Source organism: Topomyia yanbarensis, chromosome 3, assembly GCF_030247195.1.
Source record: "Topomyia yanbarensis strain Yona2022 chromosome 3, ASM3024719v1, whole genome shotgun sequence".
Lineage (NCBI taxonomy): Eukaryota > Metazoa > Arthropoda > Insecta > Diptera > Culicidae > Topomyia > Topomyia yanbarensis.
Window position 1 is genome coordinate 359764736 of NC_080672.1, and position 27198 is coordinate 359791933.

The 27198-nt window shown below is 42.9% G+C and overlaps 2 protein-coding genes across 2 annotated transcripts; both read right to left on the reverse strand.

Annotated features, from left to right (window-relative positions):
- Positions 1–5148: 5148 nt before the first annotated feature.
- On the reverse strand, positions 5149–6611 carry LOC131688204 (uncharacterized). Its single transcript, XM_058972376.1, has 2 exons — positions 5248–6611; positions 5149–5164 (listed from the first exon to the last, which is right to left on the reverse strand). Exons 1-2 carry the CDS (start codon positions 6609–6611, stop codon positions 5149–5151), a joined length of 1380 nt encoding a protein of 459 aa, XP_058828359.1.
- A 115-nt stretch (positions 6612–6726) lies between these two features.
- On the reverse strand, positions 6727–11678 carry LOC131688205 (uncharacterized). The gene is made up of 4 exons (XM_058972377.1): positions 11501–11678; positions 11356–11420; positions 11235–11294; positions 6727–11181 (listed from the first exon to the last, which is right to left on the reverse strand). Exon 4 carries the CDS (start codon positions 11047–11049, stop codon positions 6727–6729), a length of 4323 nt encoding a protein of 1440 aa, XP_058828360.1. The 5' UTR covers positions 11050–11181; positions 11235–11294; positions 11356–11420; positions 11501–11678.
- Between the last annotated feature and the right edge of the window lie 15520 nt (positions 11679–27198).

The following is a 27198-nucleotide window of genomic DNA, read 5'->3' on the forward strand; positions in this document are numbered from 1 at the left end:
AAAAGATAGAAAGCTAAGAAAATTACAAGAGAGAAGTCAATTAGAAAATCCACAAGCGGAAATTTTTGACTTATTGATTCAAAAAATTAACAACATCAACGTTGGTAACCAGACTACCGCAAATAAGTACGCCCTAAGGCAGTCCCTAATGGACTTGCCTTATTTTGACGGGTCCTGTAAGATGTGGCCCAGATTTAAACAAACCTTCGACGAGACAACTCGTGAAGGGGAATTCACTGATTTAGAAAACCTGCATCGATTGCAAAGATGCTTGAAGGGAGGTGCGCTACAAGCAGTTAACGCGCTGCTTTTAGACTCGCGCAACGTTAACAAAATTATCCAAAAATTAGAGGATCAGTTCGGAAGCATCGAGCTGATATATTCAGGCCTTTTACGAGACGTGCTAGAAATTAGGAATCCACGTTTCGAACAACCACAAACCATGGTAGACTTCGTATCTCGAATTGGTAACCTCGTCACCAATATGGACTGTTTGGGACGTAAGGAATATCTCAATGACCAACGTTTAGTCCGTGATTTAGTCAGCAGGTTACCACAGGGACTGCACTTAAAATGGCTAACTCACGTTAATGAGGAAAGGGCGCTTTCAACCACTGCAAATCCCTTTGTCGCTCCAACGGTAAGCGATTTATTTGATTGGTTACAGCCCCAGCAAAAGCTAGCTACCATGTTGATAGCTGAGCGGGGATTACAAGACGATAAACCCGTTAGAATAGAAAAATCTAACAGGATTAATTATCACGCTACAAGCTACCAAAAGTGCTTGTTATGCGAGCTTGACCACAGGATAATAGATTGTGGTAAATTTAGAGAACTCTCTCCCGACCAACGGAGGAAGATCGTTAAGGAGAAGAATTTATGCTTCTCGTGCTGCAGACCGAATCACTCGGTAAAGAATTGTAGAACCACTAAAATTTGTAACATAGAAGGGTGCAAAAGTAGACATCACCAACTGTTACATGTTATAGCACAGGAAAAAAGGTCTGATGAAAGCGACAATGAAAATATAAATTACCACCATTCTGGTAAAATAATCCATTATCAAATAATTCCCGTCACTCTTAAGAACGGACCGCATGAAGTAGAAACCTTTTCCTTCATGGATACAGGGTCCTCAGTAAGTCTAGTACAAAGTGACATAGTAGAAAAACTACATTTAAAAATAATTGAACGTCCTATGACATCAGCATGGACGAATGGTAAGACTCAAAAAGAAAAATCGAGTCAATACACTTGCTCACTTCCTGCGACTACGACATTATCGTTCTTACCGAAACCTGGTTACGTGATGATATATTAAACACCGAGCTAACGACGAACTACGCAATCTACCGATGCGATCGCAACTCTTCTACCAGTCATCTACGTCGCAGAGGTGGTGTTCTCATTGCGATAAAGAAACATCTAACTGGGACTATACTAAAAATGCCTGGATATGAATGTTTGGAGCAAGTTGTCGTACGCTTTTCACTGCCAGGTCGATCGTTATATATTTGTTGCATTTATCTAAGGCCGAACAGTGATTCTGACTTGTATAACGTTCACTATTCTGCAGTCCAAAGCATCCTGGACAAATGTAATAGGCGCGACAAAGTACTACCTTCCTGAAAATGCAACCACGGAACAAGAGACGGCCATCACAGAAACATTGGTAGCTGGTGGCTTGTATCAAATCAGCTCTCTTAGCAACGTGAATGGACGGACCCTCGATTTAGCTTTCGCCAATGACACGGACGTGTTCGAACTGATTGAGCCTCCCACATCTATACTGGTGAGGTTCACCCTCACCATAAACGCTTCGTTTTAAGATTTGATATGCGTTCTGATGACGGTGAAGCTTTTGATACAATTAACGACGACTTCAACTTTGACTCGATGCAACTTCGATGAAGTCTCAATGGCCATTGGTGCACTCAATTGGCGTGAGATGTTGGTTGGAAATGACTTAGATCAGGCAGTTGTGGCGTTCTATGATGCCATATATGAGATTCTTCGCCGTAATGTTCCTAGAAAACGTGTTAACAGAAAAACAGCATATAAATTTCCGTGGTGGAACGCTGAGCTTGGTCGCCTACGCAACGTACTCCGGAAACAACGAAAGCGATATTTACATCATAGGACCGACTACAACAAAACTATTCTTCGTCTAACTGAACTGCAATATGAAACAGCCCGGAACAGTGCATTCGCTGAACCAAGTTCAGCGCAGCCTTCGAAATAATCCTTCGACATTCTGGACATTTATAAACAGTATAAAACGTTCCGTGGGTGTACCAGAAAATGTCTATCTTCGAGACAAAAATTCACAGTTCGTTTCCGAGTCGGCGAACCTTTTTGCAGATCACTTCCGAGATGTATTTACCAGCTCTCCTGTCTATCCATCGCAGCAGTACCTTGAAACATTGCCAACGCATAATATCAACCTTCCTCTTCCTACCTAACGTAAATGATTCTGATGTAGCGAGCGCTCTGTCCAGCGTTGATCCTTTGAAAGGGCCTGGTCCGGATTGCTTGCCTCCTGTGTTTATAAAGCATTGTGCCCGAGCGCTTTCAGCACCAATAAGTATTATTTTTCAGCGTTCAATCTCGGAAAATATTTTCCCAATGGCATGGAAAGAAGCTGCTATAGTTCCTATTCATAAGGCTGGAGATAGGCACAATGTTGAAAACTACAGAGGAATCTCGCTGCTGAACTGTCTAGCTAAGGTTCTGGAAAAGTTTGTGTACAATGCGATGTACGCTGCTTCTTCCAACATAATCGACGAACGACAACACGGATTTATGAAAAAACGCTCTGCCACTTCGAACTTGATGACGTACACGAGCTTTCTAGTTCCAGCTGTAGAGAAGCGCCAACAAGTGGACGCTATATATTTTGATTTCGCAAAGGCATTCAACAAGGTGCCCCACAACATTGCTGTTTTGAAGCTGGAGTGACTAGGCTTTCCTGAGTGGGTTACCAGATGGCTGCATTCTTACCTCTCACAACGATCCGCCTTCGTTAGAATTGGCACTACACGCTCAAGCGCATACGTAACGTCAACCGGTGTGCCTCAAGGAAGTCACCTAGGGCCACTGATCTTTCTCTTATTCATCAACGACCTCTGCACCCGTATCAACTCTGAAAAACTGCTCTATGCTGATGATCTGAAAATCTTTCGTTCAATTGCTTCAGCACTCGACACTGCTGTGCTCCAAGACGATATAGTCAATATAGAGGAATGCTGAACGGTATGCAGATCAACATTGATAAATGTAAGATGATAAGTTTCGGACGCTCGGCAAATATAAGGCGTGGCGAATATACTCTTCAAGCCTGTGTCATCGAGCGGGTGGATTCTATTCATGACCTGGGAGTGTTATTCGACAGAAAACTTCGTTTCGCCGACCACATCACTGCAACAACGGCGAAGGCTTTTGCAACATAGGGTTTTCTAAAACGGAACGCTATCGATTTTGTGGATTTCACTGAAATCTTTATACTGCGCACTGGTCCGGAGCACTTTGGAGTATGCTGTAAAAGTATGGGCGCCATACAACGCCGTTCAAAGTAGCCGACTGGAGTGCGTTCAGAGAAGTTTTGTACGATATGCTCTCAGAAAATTGCCTTGGAACGACCCTCCGCGTCTTCCGCAGTATAATAATAGATGCATGCATGTTGCTAGATTTGCCAACACTGGAGTCTCGCCGCACGTTCTTGCAAAGAATGTTCATTTTCGATATGTTGTCGAACAATATTGACTGTCCCGATGTTCTCTCAAGGATTCATTAATTTGTTCCCCCTCGTGATATAAGGAATCGTCCGCTTCTGTGCATTACCAGGCACCGCACAGCATATGGCCAGAATAATCCGCTAGACAGATGTTGTAGCAGATTCAATGAAACTGTTTTTGTTTATGACTTCCATACCACTAAATCTAATTATAAGTTAGTAATTAGAAATTTTTAACATTGACACTAGCAATAGCTTTAAGTGTAATCTGTACGATATGTATAGAATATGTAATAATAAATAAATAATAATAACTATGACCCGTGTTTACATTTTCACAGTTATCTGCAGTATAGAAAAAATCAAATAAATACAAGCCAACGAGGTAAACTAACTGCAACTGTTCAGAGAACAAAAGGTGAAATCCGAAATCTTGTTAGCTGTCGCAAATTGATGCGGAAACAGCTTAAAGCTGTAATTTTATTCAGAGTTAGATAACGCATGTAAACAATATAAGTAACTCACAAATTTCGGTGTGCGAATCAATTTTAATCCGGGGAAGACTATTCCTCCACTTTAAACTATCTGTGATCAAAATTCTAGGTTAAGCATGAGCTCCAATGCGTACAGCTTTAGTTCTACTCACTGTGATAATGATCTGTGATTTTAGTTTTAAGTCCTAGCTGTAAGTTAGTTTAAGTCAATTTAACACTGAAAAGAGCAAACAACTTTACTATTAAATTTTACAAGCTTTAGATTAAAGCAAAATGAACTCCTGCCTCCTAACTTACGTCTGATCGCGTTCGATGTTGCAAAGAAAAAAAGATTGTGCAAACGGAAATAACTGCTGATGGCAAGCCATGTCATCTTCCCGCGTCAATTGACAGTTCATACCGGTTGACGCGCCGCTTGCATTAGGCCGCGTTCACAGTGGTTGCGTTCGCATAGTAAGGCCGTGTCCACACTGCGAAGCAGTGCTGGCGGTAACATCCTCTCCCCCGTAACACTGGTCACCGGTCCCAGTTTTACCATCTGGCTCAACCTCCAACACGGCCAATTTTGACACCGGTCTACGCAGTAACCCCCTCGCAGTCTGAACCACAGCTTGCCGAACGCGTCCGTCTTCGGCAGTCGCAACTTCCTTCACTCTTCCACGTAGCCAGCCATTTCGGCGAGTGTCATCAACTACGAGGACCAGATCTCCAACAGCTACGGGAGTCACTTCTCCGAACCACTTCATCCGCTTAGTGAGCATCGGGAGGTATTCCTGAACCCAACGCTTCCAAAATATGTCCAGTTGATGCTGTATAAGGTTCCAGGAACTCTTCACCGCATAGGCAGGGTCACTAATGTTAACAGCCGGCTGACGCACTCCCTTAGAGCTTCCTAATAGGAAGTGGTTTGGTGTTAGAGCCTCACCATCGGCAGCGTCTAAAGGTAAGTAGGTAAGTGGTCGACTGTTGACGATACCCTCGGCTTCGACGACTAATGTTTCCAGTCCTTCATCGTCCAACTTTCGATCGTTCTTGTAAGCAGCTTCCATTGCCGACTTAACTGACCGCACCATCCTTTCCCACGCGCCACCCATGTGAGGTGCTCCTGGCGGGATGAAATTCCACTTTGTATCTTCATTTGTGAACGTCGCTGCCAATTCGTTTTCGATTTCTTCCTGCAGCAAACGTTTGGCACCTTGGAAGTTGGTACCATTGTCGGTATAGATTTCCGCTGGCGCTCCTCGCCGACAAACGAAACGGCGAATACACTTGACGCACGACGGTGTAGACAGGCTATGGGCAACCTCAACATGGACGGCACGTGTGGTGAGACACGTGGATAGGCAGATCCAACGTTTGGCAGCGCTCCTTCCCACTTTCACCAAGAACGGCCCAAAGAAGTCTATGCCGGTGTAGGTAAACGGCCGACAGAACGATGACAATCGAGCCACAGGCAGCGGTGCCATTCGAGGAACCTTCGGGTTCGCTTTCGCGACTTTACACCACTGGCATGCAGCCGCAACTTGCTTCACCACCGTCCTTAACCGTGAAATGTTGTAGTACTGCCGAACTTCATTCACTACCGTCTCCGAGTTCCCATGCCGGCAGGCTCGATGAAAGTCGTGGACCACAAGCTTCGTTACATGGTGTTTTCTTGGGAGAATCGCCGGGAACCTGGCATCGAATGCGGCATGTGGTGCGGCTCCAATTCGTCCATCAACGCGCAGCACTCCGTGTTCATCCATTGTCGGCGTTGTTTGATACAAACGGCTTGTCTTAGGCAACTCCGTTTGTCCTCTCGTAAGCGAGGCCATTTCTGCGGGAAACTCCTGCCACTGTACCATCCGTATTATCGTGCTCTTCGCTTTTCTCAGCTCGTCCTGACTCAGATGCAGTAGTTCCGGCTTCTCATTTCTTCGCCTCCGCTGACAGTTGTCTATGAAACGGTGTACATATGCTACTGCTCCAAGAAGTCGTCTCCACCTTGAGAACCGGGCGAAATCCACCACACACTCCGGAATAGTCGCTCCTTGGATCACCAAGCAGGGCCGTAGTTCTTCTTCAGGAGCCGTTGATGTTTTCACTTGCTCCGGCCAATTGTCTTCGGACAGCCGCAAAAACTTAGGTCCCTTAAACCATTCGTCGCATTCTTTCGGGCATGAGTTCTTTCCCCACTTCGTGGCAGCGTCCGCTGGATTCGATTTGCTGGGAACCCACCGCCATTCAGCTACATCCGTTGTAGAAAGAAGCTCTCCTACTCGGCAGGCAACGTACTGCTTGTACCGACGATGATCGGCTCGTAACCAGGCCAGCACTGTTGCGGAATCACTCCACAGAAACCGCTGTTTGACTTTAACACTGTGGTTCTCCTGCACGAACGACATCAAGCGGCTGCCCAATACCGCTGCTTGAAGCTCCAAACGGGGAATCGAGAGGGGTTTCAGTGGAGCGACCTTTGTTCTTGCCGCAACTAACGAGCATTCGGCTTTGCCTTCTATGTCAATCACTCTGAAGTATCTTCGGGAACAGAGCGGTCCACCTAGCCCAACGTTCGAATATTTCTTCCGGCACCCTTTCGTCCCACTGCAGTCCGGCTCGCCACACGTCCTGAAGTAGGATCTTGCCGTGCACGAGGTACACACTAAGAAGCCCCAGTGGATCAAATATTCCCATCAAGCACTTCAATATCTGTCGTTTAGTTGGCCGCTCGTCTTCATTTAATACACGTTGAATTTCCTCCTTCAAATTCATCGAGAACCGCAGCTCATCGTCGGTCGTCTGCCACAGCATGCCGAGCACTCGATCGCCGTCCGTTGTACTCAAGCAGAGATTCTTGCTGGCGTTGGTAGCTTCCTCGTTCAGTCCACGTAGAACTTCGGCACTGTTCGACAACCAATTTCTAAGGTGGAATCCTCCTTTCTGATGGATTGCTCCGACTGCGCGGGAAACTCTTTCGGCCTCATCCACACTCTCGAAGCTATCCAGATAGTCGTCCACGTAGTGGTTTCTCTGGATTCCCTCGACAGCTCGGGGATAGCGAGCGACGAATTCTTCGGCGTTTTTGTTCTTCGCATACTGGGCTGATGCTGGCGAACACGTGGATCCAAAGGTCGCCACGTCCATAATGTACGTTTCGACAGGCCTTGATGGATCGCTCCGGAACAAGAAGCGCTGAGAATGACGATCCGGTTCACAGATTAACAACTGGTGGAACATTTCACGGATGTCTGCCGAAACTCCCACCTTGTACTGACGAAAACGCAGCAGAACTCCGGGAAGCGAAGATAACTGATCCGGGCCTTTTAGTAGCATGGAGTTTAGGGATATTCCATCTACTTTCGCTGCCGCGTCCCATATAAGGCGGACTTTGCCCGGTTTCCGGGGGTTCGTAACTACTCCTAACGGCAAATACCACACTCGTTTAGGATCGGCTAGTGCGAGCTCCTTCTGAGTTGCACGGTGCGCATAGCCTTTCAGCTGATACTCCGCTATTTGCTTCTTCAGATTGGCTGCCAGCTCGGGATCTCGCAGCATCCTACGCTCCAGACATTCGAAACGCTTCACCGCCATGTTGTAGCTGTCCGGGAATTCTATTTCGTCGTACCTCCACAGTAGGCCAGTTTGGAATTGTTCTCCTACTCGGATAGTCGTCCGCTCCATAATCTCCCTAGCTCGCGTGTCTTCTACAGATTCCAGCACGACTGGCGGTTGAACTCCGGCATCCTCCATAGAAAAATAGTCTTTCACTGCATTGTGCAGCTCCTGGTCGCCGGTACCGGCACATTCACAAGCGTGATAATTCAACGAATGCGTATCCCTACTTTCACCACCGCCAAATATGCACCATCCTAACCTTGTTTTCACGGCAATAGGCTCGGTTCTCTTTCCTTCTCTTGCCTGCAGCGGTACCGTGAGGTTCGCATTGTTAACGCCGATCAGCAGACGGGGAATCGCTTTCGTGTAGCTAGCGATCGGCAGACCTTGCAGATGGCGGTAGTGTCGCGCCAGCTTGTCGTAATCTAGATTCTGTTCCGGTAAAGTAAGCTCATTTACAGTACGAACGTCGTTGATCGTGAACTGCTTGTTGCTATTGGCTCCCCTGATGAAAACTCTCACTTGCTTCGATTCCGATTCAACTCTGGTGACGTTTCCGGTCCACTTCATACACAACGGTGTCTTCCGACCGTCGATACCCAATTGCTCCACCAGGCTGTTCTCGATGAGCGACAAGTCCGAACCATCATCCAGAAATGCGAAAGTTTCAATGGTCGCTCGTGGCCCACGGAGAACGACAGGAATTATGCGGAAAAGAAAAGTCTGCTTGCCTTGCCGATGTGTATGGTTCTGAACAATAGACAATTCTTGGGTTGGTCGCTGGTTTGCATTGGATCGATTTGAATGTAGCAGTGCATGATGACGGTAGGTACATCCATCGATCACGCACAGCGTCGCGTTTCTGCAGCTTCTCTTCCCATGTGCGTTGAGACAACTCCGGCAAAGACCTTTATCTCGTACGAAGTTCCATCGGCTGTCCACAGTATACGCCTTAAATGCGGTGCATTCTGCTAGACGGTGACCTGATTTCTTGCAGCATATACACGCTCGATCCTTTTCGCTCACTACCTCACGAACGGATTCTGCTTCGTTGCTATGCGTGTTCACCGCTCCTTTGTGTCTCGGCTTCTGCTGACTACTGTTACTTTCGCCGGTGTAGTTTGACACACTGCAAACGGCTGTGACGACTTTGAGCATAAAATCTCCAAACGCCTTGAGGTTTACTACCGGGTGCTGTTGTATGTAGTCCGCCCACTGCATCTTGGTGTGTACAGGTAGCTTCTCCACCAGCTCCATCAGCAACGTAGGATTCGAGAGATGTTCCTGCTGTCCCGCTGCTTCCAGGTGGTCGCAGAGGCTGCGCACAGCCATGCCGAAGTCGATTATAGTTTCCAATTTCTCCGCCTTCGGTGCCTGGACACTGCGCACTTTTTGTAACAATGCACCGATTAATAACCCGGGTCGCCCGTATAACAACCGAAGAGTATCGATCACTTGAGGCACTGATTCCGGAAGCAGCAACCTGCTTTTGACAGATTCGTACGCGTGCCCTTTCAGGCAACGTTGAAGACGCGAAAGTTTCTCGGCACTATTGTAACCGCACGCCAGCGAACTATTCATAAAGCTACTGATGAAGATTGGCCAATCAACAGGATTGCCAGAGAACGAAGGTAGATCGCGGGACATCACTTGACGCGCGGCTAGCTGCGAGGGGGAGGGGGTGTATTGTTCAACGACAGGCAGTCCCGGCGGAGGGGGAACTATGCCTGTAGATAGTGACGGATTTACGTGTGGCATAGGGCCAACATTTGACAGTTCCATATTGGGAAAAACTGTCCCATTTGCCAGTGGCGTATGGCCTACGATTGGCGGTCCCGCAGTTGCGGATACTAATCCGGAATGTATACTTGGATTTGCCTGTGGCGCAAGGCCAACATTCGATCCCGTCGAGGGAAAAACTGTATTCATGTTGTTCGATGGAACCGTGGCCGAGGCTGCCAACGTTCCGAACTGTTTCATTATGTGTTGGAGGGAGCATCCATAGTTGGATGGTAATGGTACACTAGTAGGTGGATAATTCAGTGGCTTACCTTGATGTGCTACGGGGGGAACGGGGGGCTGGACTTTACCTCTCGAACCTGCTACCTGCTGTCTCTGAGTGATCGCGCCGGTATACTGCTGCTGATCACAAACGGTGAGACCCGGTTGTTGAGGGTCGAACAAATTGCCCAGGGTTGTTACTACGGGGGGCACGAGGAATTCACCCTGTTGACTCCGATGTGCCTTTGGGATCGCGCCGGTATACAGCTGCTGATCCCGAACGATGAGACCCGATTGGTGAGGGTTGAACGAATTTCCACACGTTGGCGCTACGGGGGGCTGGACTTTACCTCTCGAACCTGCTACCTGCTGTCTCTGAGTGATCGCGCCGGTATACTGCTGCTGATCACAAACGGTGAGACCCGATTGTTGAGGGTCGAACAAATTGCCCAGTGTTGATACTACGGGGGGCACGGGAAATTCACCCCGTTGACTCCGATGTGCCTTTGGGATCGCGCCGGTATACTGCTGCTGATCCCGAACGATGAGACCCGATTGGTGAGGGTCGAACGAATTTCCACACGTTGGTGCTGCGGGGGGAACGGGGGGCTGGACTGCGGGGAGCACGGAGAATTCCAATTGTGGGTTCTTAGGTGTTTTCGGCATCGCGCCGGTATACTGCTGCTGATCTCGAGTAACCAGACCTGGTTCCGATGGGTTAACCACCTGTCCCAACGTTGGTTCTCGATCGCATAATTGCATGGCCGGGGAAGCTGCTGCCCCGCCTGTCGGTTGATCCATCTGCTGACCATGCGCGCTTGCACCCTGTTCCATGCACTGCTGTTGCCACTGCTTTACTCTATCCTGGCTCGTCCTGTGACTGATCCGGCTCCTATTACTAGCCGTTTCTTCCAACTCCTCCTCCAGCTGGTGTTTCTCTGCTAGATGACGTTGCTCTAATTCCTGCTGCTCTTTCAGTCGCTGCATCTTCATCCGTGCCGCCTTTGCGTTGGAAGTGGGAGTGCACACACTCACCGGCAAACAATGCCTACATGTCCACGGCCGGTCTGCAACAGACGATGTGACTTGAGCACATGACATGTGCCACCAACCATCGCATCGGTCGCATTGAACGCAATCATCGGCCGATTCCGGATGGGCGCAGCAAACACAATCCGATGATTTTCCCTGCTCGGGCGTTTTGAGGTTGGGATCCGTATTTGGCATGGTGAAATTCAGCTGGGCACAATTCGATACCTTTCCCGGCCACGAAATTTCTTTAAGATTTTGTTCAGAGAACAAAAGGTGAAATCCGAAATCTTGTTAGCTGTCGCAAATTGATGCGGAAACAGCTTAAAGCTGTAATTTTATTCAGAGTTAGATAACGCATGTAAACAATATAAGTAACTCACAAATTTCGGTGTGCGAATCAATTTTAATCCGGGGAAGACTATTCCTCCACTTTAAACTATCTGTGATCAAAATTCTAGGTTAAGCATGAGCTCCAATGCGTACAGCTTTAGTTCTACTCACTGTGATAATGATCTGTGATTTTAGTTTTAAGTCCTAGCTGTAAGTTAGTTTAAGTCAATTTAACACTGAAAAGAGCAAACAACTTTACTATTAAATTTTACAAGCTTTAGATTAAAGCAAAATGAACTCCTGCCTCCTAACTTACGTCTGATCGCGTTCGATGTTGCAAAGAAAAAAAGATTGTGCAAACGGAAATAACTGCTGATGGCAAGCCATGTCATCTTCCCGCGTCAATTGACAGTTCATACCGGTTGACGCGCCGCTTGCATTAGGCCGCGTTCACAGTGGTTGCGTTCGCATAGTAAGGCCGTGTCCACACTGCGAAGCAGTGCTGGCGGTAACAGCAACTATTATTGTATCTTTCCATGAATCTTATCTCTTTGGTAGGTATTGATCATTAGCTTTACTGGTGACCGATGTAAGGTAAACAAATGAGTGTGGGAAGTGTTCTTTTTTACCCGATTTTTAGTTATTGGCCAGTATGCCAGTATGAATCGTATGAGCAACTGTGAATAGAGCATAGTAGGACATGATTTGAGATCTTCATCAAAATCAAATAAACCTGTCATATTTTAATAGCTTTGGCGATAACTTTAAATAAATAAACCAATAAAACCAAATTTAAGGCATTCTATCAAACACCTTAAGATATGCTATCTTTTATAACTATTCTAAACGCCTACATTCATAAATTAGTACATGAGGATTATCTCTAAAAGAGCTATAAAGGGTTGATTTTTTCTACGATGGTATTAAGATTGGACTGAAGATCTACAAACAAATGTATAAAACTACATCATGTTTTATTCACCAGATTTCGATGAATTGGAACCACCCTAGCTAACTCGTTACTAAGGACTACCCCAGGAAATCAAAATGTTTCTGTTCACTTACGAAGTATCTGTTTTGAAAAGTTAATAAAATTTACTTTCGCGAAATTAAAAAAAAAACCTTTAATACCACCCTAGGCTACCTATTTCATTTTAGCGGGTCTCAAACCTAAATACATCTATTGGATTTACACGACAATTGTACGCCCAATACTGTCATACGGATGCCTTATGTGGTGGCAGAGGGGAGAGGTGGTGACAGTCCAGTCAAAGCTAAACCATCTGCAAAGAATGGCGCTCATGGCGTTGACTGGTGCTTTCACCACGACTCCGACTGCTGCTCTTTTAGGCACTTTTAAATATCAAACCATTACACATACACTTAAAACAAGAAGCACTATCATGTGCATACAGACTGCAGGTTACTGGGCTTTGGAACAGTAACCATGTTGATCTTGCTACAAGTCATACACGATTGTGGTCACAAATGATTACATGGGGTGAAGATATTCTTGCTCCCAGCGATATTACACTCACATGTAGTTTTCCTTACAGGACATTCCATGTGAAGATTCCCTCTCGAGAGGAGTGGTTGTCTGGCTTTATGGAAAGACAACAACAAACGCAAGTGGTCTGTTACACTGATAGTTCTCTGATAGAGGGACGTGCTGGTGCTGGTGTCTACTGTCGTGAAATGAGATTGGAACAATCTCACTCACTAGGTACTGTACTGTACTGTATTCCAAGCAGAAATCTTTGCGATTATGTGCGGGGTACAATCGTCCCTTCAACTGAGTTTGTCCAGCAAATTTATAAACTTCTGCTCCGATAGTCAGGCTGCAATCAAGGCCCTTAGCTCAGATAAATCCCGGTCCAAGCTAGTGATCGCGTGCCGAACCCAAATCGAAGAACTAAGCATTGTCAACACTATCTACCTTGTCTGGGTGCCCGGACATTGCGGTATTACTGGAAATGAATGCACAGTGGCACGACTTAGAACAAAAGGTGGACTAAAGTCCAAACTTTTCCGTATCGCTTCATATAGGACGTTTTCATGTAATTTTGGTACGCTGAATTCGTTTTCGATATTAAAACATTTCAAAAATGAACATTCACTATTCATTAGGGTGTCTCAAAAATATTTTTTTTTCTAAATCGTTCTTAAAATTTGTGTATATTAATTTTCGTGTGCTAAATCGTTTTTGATATTAACATTTGCAAAAAAATTTCATTGTACATTAGGGTGGCTCAAAAATAATTATTTTGTTGTGAAGGTACAAATTTTTTTTAAATTCATTTTTGTGCGCTGAATTCCTATGTTGGTTATAGAAAATAGAAATTAACTTTACTACTTATTAGAGTGGCTCAAAAGTAAAAATATTGTCTTTTATAAAGATTTCTTTCAATTGTAAGTTTGAAATTTATTTTCGGTATTGAAACGAATTGATTGACATCTCATTATGGGGCTTTAGAAATGATTATATTATTTTTAAGGATCAAATAAGATGTGATTGTCTAATTTTGGAAAGTTTAATTCATTAGTGGGTTACTTGGTATGAAAACTACATTTTTTTCATTTTCAAAACAAACATTTTGAGCGTCTTAGTGGAATATTGATTTACATTCACTAATCAACAAGATTGTTAACGATTTTGTTTTCGCAGGTGTGTTTTAAGTTGCTTAGATTGCTTATTTCATACCTTAAATTAAAATAAATCCAAAATCCTTTTTTGCGTATATGGTTCATTTAAAAATGGTCTTATTTTATTTGGATAATATCGCATACCATTAAGCTATATCAGTGCTATGCAAACTCGGAAAAAATAGTCTCACCAAATGACTAGAACTCAACTGTGTTCACACAATTTAACAGTTATTGCGCAAGTTAGCAAAAATAGTTCATGAAACATTTTATGACACATTTCAGATGGTTGAAAATATTTACTGAATTTTAAACATTCTTAATTCCTTTACCACTTAAAAACCATACTTCCCACTCGGCTCCTTACTCTTGATCACTAGTAAAACCCTTAAAGATCATGCTCTAAATGCTATTTGAAAGTTGTGCATAAATTAGTGTCATTATTCTAGTTATAAAGTGAATATTCAAATTAAATATCAGTAATAACCATGCGTCTCCATTCACAGTTTTTTCAAATTTTGACTGCTTATCGCAAGTTTTCGCAAAACTAGCATAGGCTCATTTTGAAGAGAAAATGAAAAGCTTTCGAATGAGCATAGTGTGATCGCGGGCATTCACGGGCGTCGTTGTTGTTATCGCTTTAGAAGTTCTGCATTCTGGAGCGCGATGCAGTTGATTCGCCCTCTGCAGAACCTGATCCGTCATCCAATAACATCGAGATTTACTACCAGAATGTTGGTGGCTTAAATTCATCAACGGACAGCTATTTGCTCGCGACCACGGGCTGCTGTTATGACGTCATCGCCTTAACCGAGACGTGGCTCAACAACCGTACTCTGTCTCACCAGGTGTTTGGTTCAACATTTGATGTCTTCCGCTGTGATCGCAATGCCCTCAACAGCCGCAAGACATCAGGTGGTGGTGTACTCATCGCCGTTCGCCATGGTATAAAAGCCCGAGTGATCAACGATGAGCGGTGGGAGAGCTCCGAGCAAGTGTGGATATCAGTGAAACTTGCCGATCGCAATCTCTTCCTGTGTGTCGTGTATTTTCCACCTGACCGAATTCGTGATTACAGCCTGATCGATGTACATCTTTCCTCCGTTTCTTTCATCACCTCGATCGCTGCCCCATCTGATGATATTGTTATACTGGGCGACTTTAACTTACCTGGCTTGACCTGGTGCCCAGCAAGTAACGGATTTCTACGATTGGATATCGAAAAATCTGTGCTTATCAACAATGCCAGTTGTATCTTGGACAACTACAGTAGCGCAACTCTTCGGCAAATTAATAATATCATCAACGAGAACGGACGTACATTGGACCTCTGCTTTGTAAGTGCCCGGGACTACGCTCCGTACTGCTGCGCCGCTCCGACACCTTTAGTCCAGCATGTGCGCCATCATCCCCCACTACATCTTGTACTTGCTGGTAACCTAGGAGTGAGTTTTGAAGACGTCTCAAGCTCTATCGTCTACGATTTTAAAAACGCTGACTACGACAGCATCGTTAGCACGCTGTTGGATATAAACTGGGACGAAAATCTTAACAATGATGACGCGAACGAAGCAGCGATGACGTTTTCTAATATTCTTAACTACCTAATCGACCGTCATGTGCCAAAACGAACAGTCAGCACAAATCAACACCCTCCCTGGCAATCAACAGTGCTTAGACGATTAAAAACTGCCAAACGAGCCGCATTTAAAAAGTTCTCGAAGCATAAGACACTTGCATTACGAAACCACTACTTTCAACTCAACCACGAATACAAACAGCAAAGCAGACGTGCCTTTTTTAGATATCAGCGAAACGTCGAACGTCAACTGAAATCCAAGCCCAAGTCGTTTTGGAAATATGTGAACGAGCAGCGAAAAGAATCCGGGTTACCATCTTGTATGTCACCGTATGAGCACCGACACTAAGGAAATTTGCCAATTGTTTTCCGACAAATTTTCAAGCGTTTTTTCCGACGAGAACCTTTCCCCACAACAAGTCGCTGCCGCTTCAAATCTAACTCCTTCTCTAGGACGAACCATCAACCGAATTTGTGTCGATAATGCTGCCATTCTTGCAGCAAATTCCAAGCTGAAAGCATCTAGTTCCCCGGGTCCAGATGGCGTTCCTTCGATTTTTGTCAAAAAGTGCATCAGCGGGCTTCTTGAACCACTTCGGCGAGTCTTTGTGCTATCACTCAATACTGGAACATTCCCTTCCTGCTGGAAAGCAGCGCACATGTTTCCAGTTCACAAAAAAGGAAACAAATCGAACATTGACAATTATCGAGGAATCTCGTGTTTAAGTGCAGTATCAAAACTATTCGAGCTGGTTGTCTTAGACCCTCTTTTCTTTCACTGCAAACACTACATTGCAGACGATCAACACGGATTTATGCCTAAACGATCGACAACGACTAACCTGCTCTCGTTCACAACATATGCAATGGATGGATTCGCTGACGGATTGCAAACCGATGCTATTTACATGGATCTATCTGCGGCCTTCGACAAAATCAATCATGATATCGCAATAGCGAAGCTGGACAAACTCGGTATTCATGGACAACTTCTGCGCTGGTTTCGTTCCTACCTCGATGGAAGGCAGCTCCAAATCAGCATTAAGGACTGTCTATCTACACCATTCTTCGCTACATCCGGCATCCCACAAGGAAGCCATCTCGGTCCAGTGATATTCCTCCTCTACTTTAATGACGTCAACATCAAATTACAAGGACCCCGCCTTTCTTTTGCCGACGACATGAAAATTTTTCAACAAATACGGGATAAAACCGATGCCGAGCTTCTTCAGAGGGAATTGGACAGCTTTAGTACGTGGTGTGATCTAAACAGAATGGTTTTAAACCCGAGCAAATGCTCAATCGTTACGTTCACGCGGAAACGCCATCCGATTCAGTTTAACTACCATCTCTTCGACTCGAGTATTCCAAGACACTCTAACGTCAAGGATCTCGGAGTCATCATGGATTCGGCACTAACGTTCAAACCACATACATCATCCATTGTGGATAAGGCTTCAAGACAGCTTGGGTTCATCTTCCGAATAGCGAAAAACTTTAAGGACGTATACTGTTTAAAATCTCTCTATTGTGCGCTGGTTCGCTCAACACTGGAATATTGTTCTGCTGTTTGGAACCCTTACTACCAGAACGGTGTCGACAGAATCGAGGCCGTCCAACGCCGGTTCATACGCTTTGCACTCCGACATCTTCCTTGGCAAAACAGATTTCAGCTGCCGAGCTACGAAAACCGTTGTCAGTTAATACAGCTCGATACTCTAAGCATCCGGAGGGACTGCTCTCGAGCCCTGTTCGTCTCGGACTTACTGTCTGCCAGGGTGGATTGCCCTACAATCCTCGGACGCCTCGATCTTCAAGCTCGCGTTCGAGCTCTGCGCAATAACTCTCTTCTGCGAGTCCCATTCAGGAGAACTAACTATGGGCGCCAGGGCGCTGTTACCGGACTCCAGCGTGTGTTTAACAGTGTGGCGACGGCGTTTGACTTCAACCTGACAAGGAATTCGATAAAAACTAAAATTATTCGTATTCTGAAATGTAATTAGTTTAAGTAACCACCATTGGGGCCAAGGGGTCTGTTGGTGACGGTACAACAAATAAACAAACAAATAAACAAATAAACAAACAGTTATCTAAACACTAACTAAACCAACTAGTGACTTATTTTTGGCGATTTTTCGATGTAATTTTATCACACGGATAATTTTGGTGAAGTAATGCAATTCATAAAATCAACCGTTTCTTTGAAAAACGAGAAAAACCGTATATAGTTCCTATGGTCAAATAATGCAAAAAACACTTGAGTTATGCCCTTCAAAAAGCTGTCAAAAATTCATTTTGCATTCAAATCACCTAAAATCTCGCGAAAATGTCTCTGATGGCTCAGCTGATACGAGAAAAATACTAGTGAGAATATCGCATAACCTTCATATATGGACTTAAGTCCGGGCTCGTCCCACTGTGGAATGGGCTGACGAATTGGCCAGGGCAGGTTCAGCGATTGACTTCGTTGGTCCTGAGCCCGCGCTGCCAATTTCGACAAGTTGGATACGGGAAAAAATACGGTCCTGGGCTTCGTCCGAGCACCGCAATTATTGGAGAAATCTACAAACGTGTCGCCAAACAAAGGCGTTTCTCGAACAACCATGCCCAGTGGTTTCGAAAAATCTCTTACATTTTTCGTAGCTCCACTGCGGCATGCTGACCAGGGCTTTAACCGGCCACTGCAAACTCAATTATCACATGGCAACTATTCAGCGCGCTGAGTCTTTTTCATGTGATCTTTGTGAATCCGACTACGGAACCTCATATCATCTGATATGCAACTGTCCAGCGGTAGCGCAATTGCGATTTCGAGTCTTCAGCCGTCCTTATATAGACGAAACCATGTTTGGTCGACTGAAACTCAGAGACATACTAAAGTTTCTTATCCAATGTGGTAAAGAGCTTTAGGCTTATTCGCAGGCAAGTTGAACTACTTGTGAGTTTAACTTACCTGTTGTTTATTTTTGTTTTGTGCTGTTATTTTTCCCACCCTTCCAATTCTACTTCCCCACACCTCCTTGTCCTTTCCTTCCGCTCAGGAAATGATGAAAACACACGGCAAGGCACAAATCCCCGACTATGTACGGGGAACGTGCCATTTGAGCCAATATATTCTGATTCCTGATTCTGATGTTGAAGATCGAAGCGAAACAGGACGCTCGATACTGCTATCAAAAATTTCTCTCTGTCTGAACATTTTGTTCACAGTTATACTATACGGTGTTCGTGTGGTGAGAATGTGGTTGAAACATCCCATTTCTTCCTTCGTTACTATGGAACCTGGATTTGCCTATTCTCATACCACGCTGTGAACTTGCGGCAATCAAAAAGGCCGCGGAACATAATTTTAGTACGTAACGGGTGTTCAATAAAAAATGAGAATAAGTTCAATACCTTTCTGTAACTAAAGTAAAGAGCGTATGTTTTTTCTCTCCAGTGCTCTCTGGACTCCCTAGAAATGGGACGAATGTTTCTTTTCGCTCGGGTGCTGTCAGTTCAGTCGAAGATGACCCGCAGTCCACGAGCGTGTTGTACTTTCGAGACGAAAACTTGCCCGTGAGTACAGTTCACCTGATCCTGATTTACCTGAGCGTGGAACGGAGGGTCGTACCAGGAGGAGTGTCTTGAGAAAATTCTTCTGCCGTTCTTAAAGGAGCATCATACAGATGGAGAGTACCTCTTCTGGCTGGACAAGGCGTCTTCCCAATACGTCAAGTAGACGCTAGAGTATCTTGAGCAGAAAAAGATACCGTACGTGTCGAAAGAAAGGAACCCGACCTACTTGCCCCAGTGCCGCCCCATTGAATTTTTTTTTCGGCTCCCACAGTGCAGTGTCCTAGTGTACAAAAACAATTCGTGGGTCAAGGATACGAAGCAGTTGACCACCAGGATCCGGAATTGTATCCGGAAGGCGGACGACAGTTCCGTCCAGCGCTCTTGTGAGAGCATAGCGACTAATTTGCGTCGTACGGCTGACCAGGGCCCCTTCTCCAATATTCATTGACGTTTTACATTTCTTATAAAAGAAATGTATAGAATTCGCTCAAATTTCAAGATTTTTTCCGAGGCCCGGAGGGCCGAGTCTTATATACCAATCGACTCAGCTCGACGATTTGGGACAATGTCTGTGTGTGTGTCTGTGTGTGTATGTAACGGACAAATTCTCATTCGTGTTTCTGAGCAATGGCGGAACCGATCTTATCCAAACCAACTTTAAATGAAAGAACTAAAAAACAGTATGAACGCTATTAATTTGTTTTTGATTCTGATGTTTAGTTTCCAAGATATGAATGTTTGGCGTTTTTGCAGTTTTTTTGAATTGTCTGCCGAAATTGACATTATAGATTAACAATTTATATGTTTTTAAACAGCTTTAACGAATATTTTTCGAACAAGCTATAGATTGTTGAAATCGGACTATTATCAAAAGAGATATTTAACATTAAAAGCGGACGAAAGATTTTTATCATTTCCCATTGCCAGAAATATGACCAAAAACATGTAATCTATTATTAACGCCAAAACGGCTTATTTTAGGTCAATAGTATCTTCGGAGAATTTAATGGAGGAAATATGCCCTTTCTTTTGGTATTGTGCTTTTGCTGATTAATCCCCCTATGAGTGAGATATTTTCACAAATTTTCTTGGAAGTGATTATATCGAAATGATGTCTTCAGCAAATTTGTCGCTCTTACTTTTGCGAATAACTTTACTGAAGACTTCAAATATCTATTTTGAATACTTTAAAAGTTATGGCTTGTTGTTTGTGGATTACTCTTTGTCGCCTATTTATTGTTCAATATAGTAATAATCCATTGAAATAAGTTAAACATTATTTCGATAAAACGAATTTTGTATTTCATTTTACTATCTACAACCGCTAGAAATAATCACCGAACACTTCCAAATTGTCTGGAAGGAACTTGATAACTTATCAGTACTAAAATGTTCATTTGTGCGAACCTTCTGACTGCAATTTTTCTAACTTATAACCATCGGATCGATCTGAAACATATCGGAAAATGAAAAGCGAAATAAATAACTCCAAGCAACGGCGTAGCCCAGAGAAGGTTTTGGGGTTGACCACTATACAACGCCCACGATTAGCACAAAGTTAGTCTCAAATAAAAAGTACAACCTTCCCATCGGCTGCCATTGAATTTTTTATTGATTGGACTTTCGGTTCATTTTCATTTTAGTGTTCTTATTTAATCAAAATCGAGTTCAGCGCACCAAAATTACCCTTAGATGATATTTTCAGACATTTTAAACTGGTGTTAGTCCAGGAATTTCTGCACATAAATTTCTTGGTTGATGGTCTCGGTTGCTATGTAAATGTCGTTCGAAGAAATATCGCCGCAGGAACAGATGGCCTGCCGCACGAGATAATTCCTTGCGTACTTTGACAGCTTTATGTGTTCCTGTCCAGAAAGCTGTTTAAAGTCTGCCTTGGTGTAGGTTTCGTCATCTTGTACCACGCAATCAAACTTCGTCAGCTTGGTCGCGGTTCTCCTTCACATGATTTTGTAAATAGATTACTTCCGTGTAGAAGATGATGAAAAATGGCTTGAGAAAATCCATCAGACTCTTGCCAAAAACGACCAACCACTGTTTTGGGTGTACAATATATGTCGATGTATTGAATAGGTCCTAATGTCACGTCATCATATCTTCAATGGTTCAATGGCATTTTAATGTTTAGTACTACAGGAATGGCAATGATATAGCGCCTCATCCCCACGAAACAAGCACATGCGCAGTCAAGGAATTTCCCCATTTGCCATAAAAGCTGCAGTTCTGGATAGTGTCACGCTTTATGGGGTAGTTTCTAGTGCTTCGATCTGGTGGGATTGTTCGGTGCTTTTGAAAATGTACAAGCAGTAGGCATTTAAACATAATCGAAATAATTTTCTACGTACAACTAAACCAAGTGAGCTTTTGGTGTGTCCCACAAACGCAAATTTTCAAAATGATTGCACAAATATGCGACCTAATATCTGTATTATTTAAGTGCACCAGTAGGAAACATTAGACCACTATGGTCCAACTTAAAAGAGAATAATTTTAGTTTGACTTTTATGCCGTATGTTTTGATTGCACTGACAATTGAGCAGCTACACTAGGGTGCCAATAAAAATGGCCATTGGAAGTGTTCAAGAGAGGTAGCATGCAAATGATATAGCACCTTAAAAAGAGTATTAATCGGACATTTTGGAGGGGACCGATAAATCGTTAGAGATTCCTAATAATGTCCAATGGAGCTCTAATTTCGCGTAGACTTTTTTCGAATACCTAAAGCATTTGCGCGATATTCGTTTGTACAAAAATTACTACCTGCATGCACTAAATGTCAGAAAATAGAAAAATGTCAGTTTAGAATGTTGTGTAGGTTTAGGGCTATACCCAAAACAGGAAGTTCTTGCATTGAATGGAAGATAATTTTTTGCAAGAGGCTCTCACATTTTCTGCATGGTAATGTATTTGCATTTTTTTAGTTATGCTATGATCCACCAATATCACCGAACAAACATTCGTAGCTTATACCATGCAGGCCGTAGTGGATAGCATAGTAATAGGTATGACTTCTAACGTCCTGCTTCCAGATGTGGAATGAAAGTGACAGCATTTAGACGAACGGTGTTGAAATGTTCAAATTTGAACCGAGTCTGCATCAGATTGGAGCCTTTTTCGCCATGGAGTTACATTCCATCCAACGTTAGTCCGACATTGGTCTAGCACTGGTACAATATCGGTCAAATTTAGTCCAGAACCAACCTTACACTCTGGCTGACTTCTATTCGATTTTTTTTATGTTTTTTTTGCTACTACTGCAAGGAAGTTTCTTGCATTTCATGTAAGAAAGATTCTTATATTGAATGCAAGGGGGCCTTTTGCAATTTTGACTATACCTGTGTACTTGCAGTTTTTGCAAGGTGTTCTTGCATTAAGGTAAGCGATGCCTACCTGGTTGGATTTGGGTTGATGGAATAAAACCTGTTGAACCATTTTTGCATTGTTCCACCTCATGTTCGAATTTATGCTCTCCTCTTTCATGCTTGGAGTACATTTCGTGGTGATGTTTAGAAGGGGATAAAAAGTATAATCGAGATAAGACAAGCAGCTACATGGTTTGAGAAACTTCAGGAGAGCTTTGAAAACAACGTTTTTTTATATTTCATGCGGAAGGCTTTCGGAACTAGTAACGGTACAACCAATAAATTATTTGTCATGAGTATTTCTTTATTTGATTCGCCTGGTTTGTGTATGTGTGTGTTTTTTAAGCTTTAACAAATTCACAATCTTCTTTGCATTTGTTTTTTTACCAACGTTTGTGAATTTTGATCAGGTGTGCTTGTTTTGCATCATTTTCACTTTACGTCAGTTGCATATTCTTTTTTTTTCTCATAAATTTAGTCTGTCTGTACAACACTTGCATATGTAGCATTATTCTAGTTTATTCCATACCTATGTAACTAACATTCTGGGTAGGGTTCGCATCGTTGGACAATGTATCAACGAAAAAGTGCTTAACATCGATTAAAACAAATCTCTCCGAATCTCTAACAACGTTGCGAATAAAAATATATAAGTACTCTTCATTTCTGTTTGTTTGTTTGTTTCTATGGTTGCTTCCATTATAGAAATATTCTTTACTGTTTTGCACTAAAATGACTTCCGTATTCTAATTATGTTTCTACTTGTTACTTCCTTTGGCATATTTTGATTTTCTTTTGTTTCATATGAGTAAAAAACGGTTGTCTTATAAGTTAGGTTCACATTTGATCGCAACACACACTGACACAGACACATACAATTTATAGGTTTTTTGTGTGTTTCTGAGTTTGATTTTTCTTTGCACGACTCTAAAGACGCTGCTTTCATAACTTTTTTTGGTGATTGATTTATTTAGTCTGTTCTACTTATGAGAGTTCAATATTTTACGATGACCTGACTAAGTTGCTAGAATACAGTATGTACACATGCTCGAAATGGTTGCTTCTGAATAGTGGGGTTCGCTTTTGTACAATTGGATTATTAAGGGGGGTTTTCCCTGTATCACCTACCCGCGTGTGGAGGTAAATTTCAGGTGAAAAGGGCAACTTATTTTACCGTTTGGCTCAAAAACGGAAAAATAAATTGCTTTCGTTTTGTCGATTTGACTCGGTTTTGTGTTTGTTTGATTTTCGCTTACACCTTATTTCTATTGTTTTCATAATCATTATAATTACATATTATTATAACTATTAATATTACTATTTTTGTGTATTTGTTGGAAACAGGGGAGGTATTTCGTAATAGTTTTGGTTTTATGTTTGCAGTAAACAACCCAGCCGTGCAGTTTCATCGATGAGAAGCTGAAATGGAACGAATCGAGTTACCGGAGGATTTTTGAATGGTTTATTATTGGTTTCGCCATTGCGTCGGTTGAAATTTACCACAGTCTGACAAAGAAATCCCAAAACCAAAGGTGGTTCAAGCTGGCCTTGCTTTTATATGTAAGTTGGTAGTTGCATCAGTAGCAATAAAAACACAGTTCCATCACACACGAACAAACGTAACTCTTCTTTGTTTCGTCTTGAACCAGTAGTCTGGAATTCGCGAATGCATGCTATTACGACTAATTGTGCCACTATCGTATTAGTGGTAAAGCCATGATTTCTTGCGTCCGAATTTAAGCAGAATGAAATTTTTTTTTAAAATATTTAAATATTTATCGAGAGCCTATACCAGGCCCGGCGGAACACGTGGGTAGTATGGGTAGTACTATCCACTCGAACATTAACGAGGGGGAATTACCCACTCGAATGTTTGGAACAAACCAAAACTTGAGATTAACCACGAATATGTCTCACACACAAAATGCATGCGTTTCAAATTCTCGATGTACAACCATTTCACTTTTTTTATTCAGATACAAATTTCTTTGCTTTACAATTTAAATTTCTTGAAAATATGGAACAATAATTAGCATTTATTTGTAATTCGAAATTATTTTGACATTTGGACACATCTTCATCTTAAACCAAGGAGTTCAGATCGATATACAAAAAAAAACATTAATGCAATTTTATTCAGACTAAAGCATGTAGTAAGAAGTATTTTTAAAGACTAAATAAACAATTTGTCATTTTTTAACAAAAATAATTATTTGATTGAAGATTGAAACAAGGAGAAACACTAGTAGGCTTTTTATATGGAAGATAAAAGACATATACAAGAGGGATTTATTCCAACATTAGCAGTAAAGACCATGTCAGGGAAAATGAAGAGAGGTTGGACAAGAATGGCATGGAAAAAGAAATTAAACTTGCAGGTTTTTGGCAAACAGAAGATCACTGTCAGGACAGGATTGCCGACTGGCCTCTTGGGATCATATTTACAGGTAGCTGTTAGCTTGTCAACCAAAAGAGAAGACCTAACTAAATTTGGATATCTCACGTGTTTAAAAATATGTATATGAGAGACATATAGGAGCGATCGTGGATAGTCAGTACATCTCGGACTGGAACGAGGCCGAAGGGATTCGTTAAATGGAGATTTGGCGCTAGAAGACTAGGCGCACGACCAAACAACATGTTCAATGTTGCAACAAGTTTCACCACAAGCGCAAAGACCGTTCTCCACGACCCTAATACGCTGGAAATACGCAACGTACAATGATTAGATATGACCCGAGATATCACCCGAAGGAAGTCACCACCTTCATCCATCCCCTTTAAATCAAGGTTTGTTAATACCTTTGGGATTCCTAAACTACCCTAAGATATACTGGAAAAATCGTTGAAGCTATACATTGCTCTCATCACCTGATGAACGGTATGGTGATATACGCACTACAATGCTTAGCGCGAGCATTTTTGCTGTCCGATAAATTTATGTTTTAAGAACCATCATTACGTTTATATACAGTATTATCTTTTCATCGCGAAACGTCTCTCGTTTGGATGTGGATCTACATAGAATGCTGTTGTCGCCGAACAAGGATTCTTGGTTCCGTGTATTCTGACCAAAGGCTGAATCGAGTACACAACGTAGGGCCTAGATAATCCGTTGACAAACCGGTGCCAATAACCGTGTTTTTCAGCATAATCAAGTTTTACATTTGCGTTTCTAATGTCGCGTATATTCGGAAAGGTTCGAACGAACCGACGTTCAGAACGTCCTTATAAGACTTTTGCGCGTACAAATCTGTGCACACTCTGCCTTACCACGGAGTGGGAGACCGTCCACGGTTGTTCGCGCCCGGTACTCGTTTCGTCTGACTTGTAATCGCAGTGTAAAGAATCAAGGCTTGTCAAAACGTTGTACGTTTCCACTGGAGGTTTTTTTTTGTTTAGATTCGACTATTTCGGATATAGTGGACACTTGGTATATCGTGGGAGTTGAAGTCTTCTAGAACCAACTGAGGTGCGATGCATATGGAAACATTATCAAGTTCTTGCCTTTGATTCGGACTTGACAAGCGACAACCTGATATCGAACAAAGGCTACTCTAATTGAAATAATAGCACGTTTTGATTCCACAAACGCTCATACATAGTGTTTTCTCAGCCATGGAGAATAATTTTAAAACTGTGGAAGATCTACGTCGGAAGTTTACAAGGTTTTATGTAATGCAAATACATTGTGTAAAATCAAGGAAAATAATAGGACTGACGCACTTAGGTCGGTTTGGTAACAGCACCCATTAAGGGACACATTCAGGCCTTTGCAAGGAAGCTTAGGAGAGGAAGTGATTCTTCTCTTTCAAAAAATTATACGCACATTAGAAGCTGTTCCCTCAATGAGATTGTCAGAATCTTGCTCTTACCTGTTTAATTATAATTAATTAATTATTACCTCTTTATCATTTCTTCCCGGAGCGTTCTTCGAAAGATTGCTTCAGTTTTTCCCAGTAAAATTTAAATGTGGAATATGTCGACAAGGGATGGAATGCACCTCAGAGCAAATAAAGAGAAGAATAAAAACCGCTCTTTGCACTTTTCACGCGAACCACCGCTCTTCTCTTTCACAATAAACCTCTTCACTCCAATGTGTGTTGCTCCCATGTGTGCATTCTACTCCCTGGTTGCACACCTAAAAGAGTAGAAATAGGCTCTTTAGTGTGCATCTTGGTCCCACGCGCACGGCAACAAAGACAACAACCAAAAAACATTTTAGAAACGTTCTTCCGATCAATCTTTATCTGAATTGTAGTTTGATTCGCCTTCTCTGTTTGCCAGTGGGGTGAAGCATAAAAAAGTGGCTCTTCAAGGTGACTCTTTGTGTGAAATTGTTGAGTTCTTGGTGCACATATCTTTCTCTTTTTCGTTTTCAATTTTCTCTTTGTGCGGGTGTTTGGCACATCGCAGTGTTTTGTGCTTCTCTATTTTTCATCGGCGTAAAGGTTCTGGAAGGAGCCAACCCCATATTTCGCTTTAAATAAGGGCCTTTCTCGTAGACTACACCATCAATCTCTGCTTACCAGGCGGGTACGTAGACAAAATACTTTTTTGTTTAGTTAGATCACGAGATATATCGATGATGCTAAATGGCTTATCTTTGGTCCGAAAGTAGACCATCGAGGGGTTGGTTGTTTTAAATTGATATTGAAAAGGATTATTTTTGCAATCGGTATTCAAAGTTCATTAAGGCTGAAAGGATGTTGGTCATCCCATTAGTTCACACTATCATTCGGGCTTCACTACCCACTAAAGAAGGTTCGAGAATCGAGAATCGAGAATCGAGCATCGAGAATCGAGAATCGAGAATCGAGAATCGAGCATCGAGATTCGAGAATCGAGAATCGA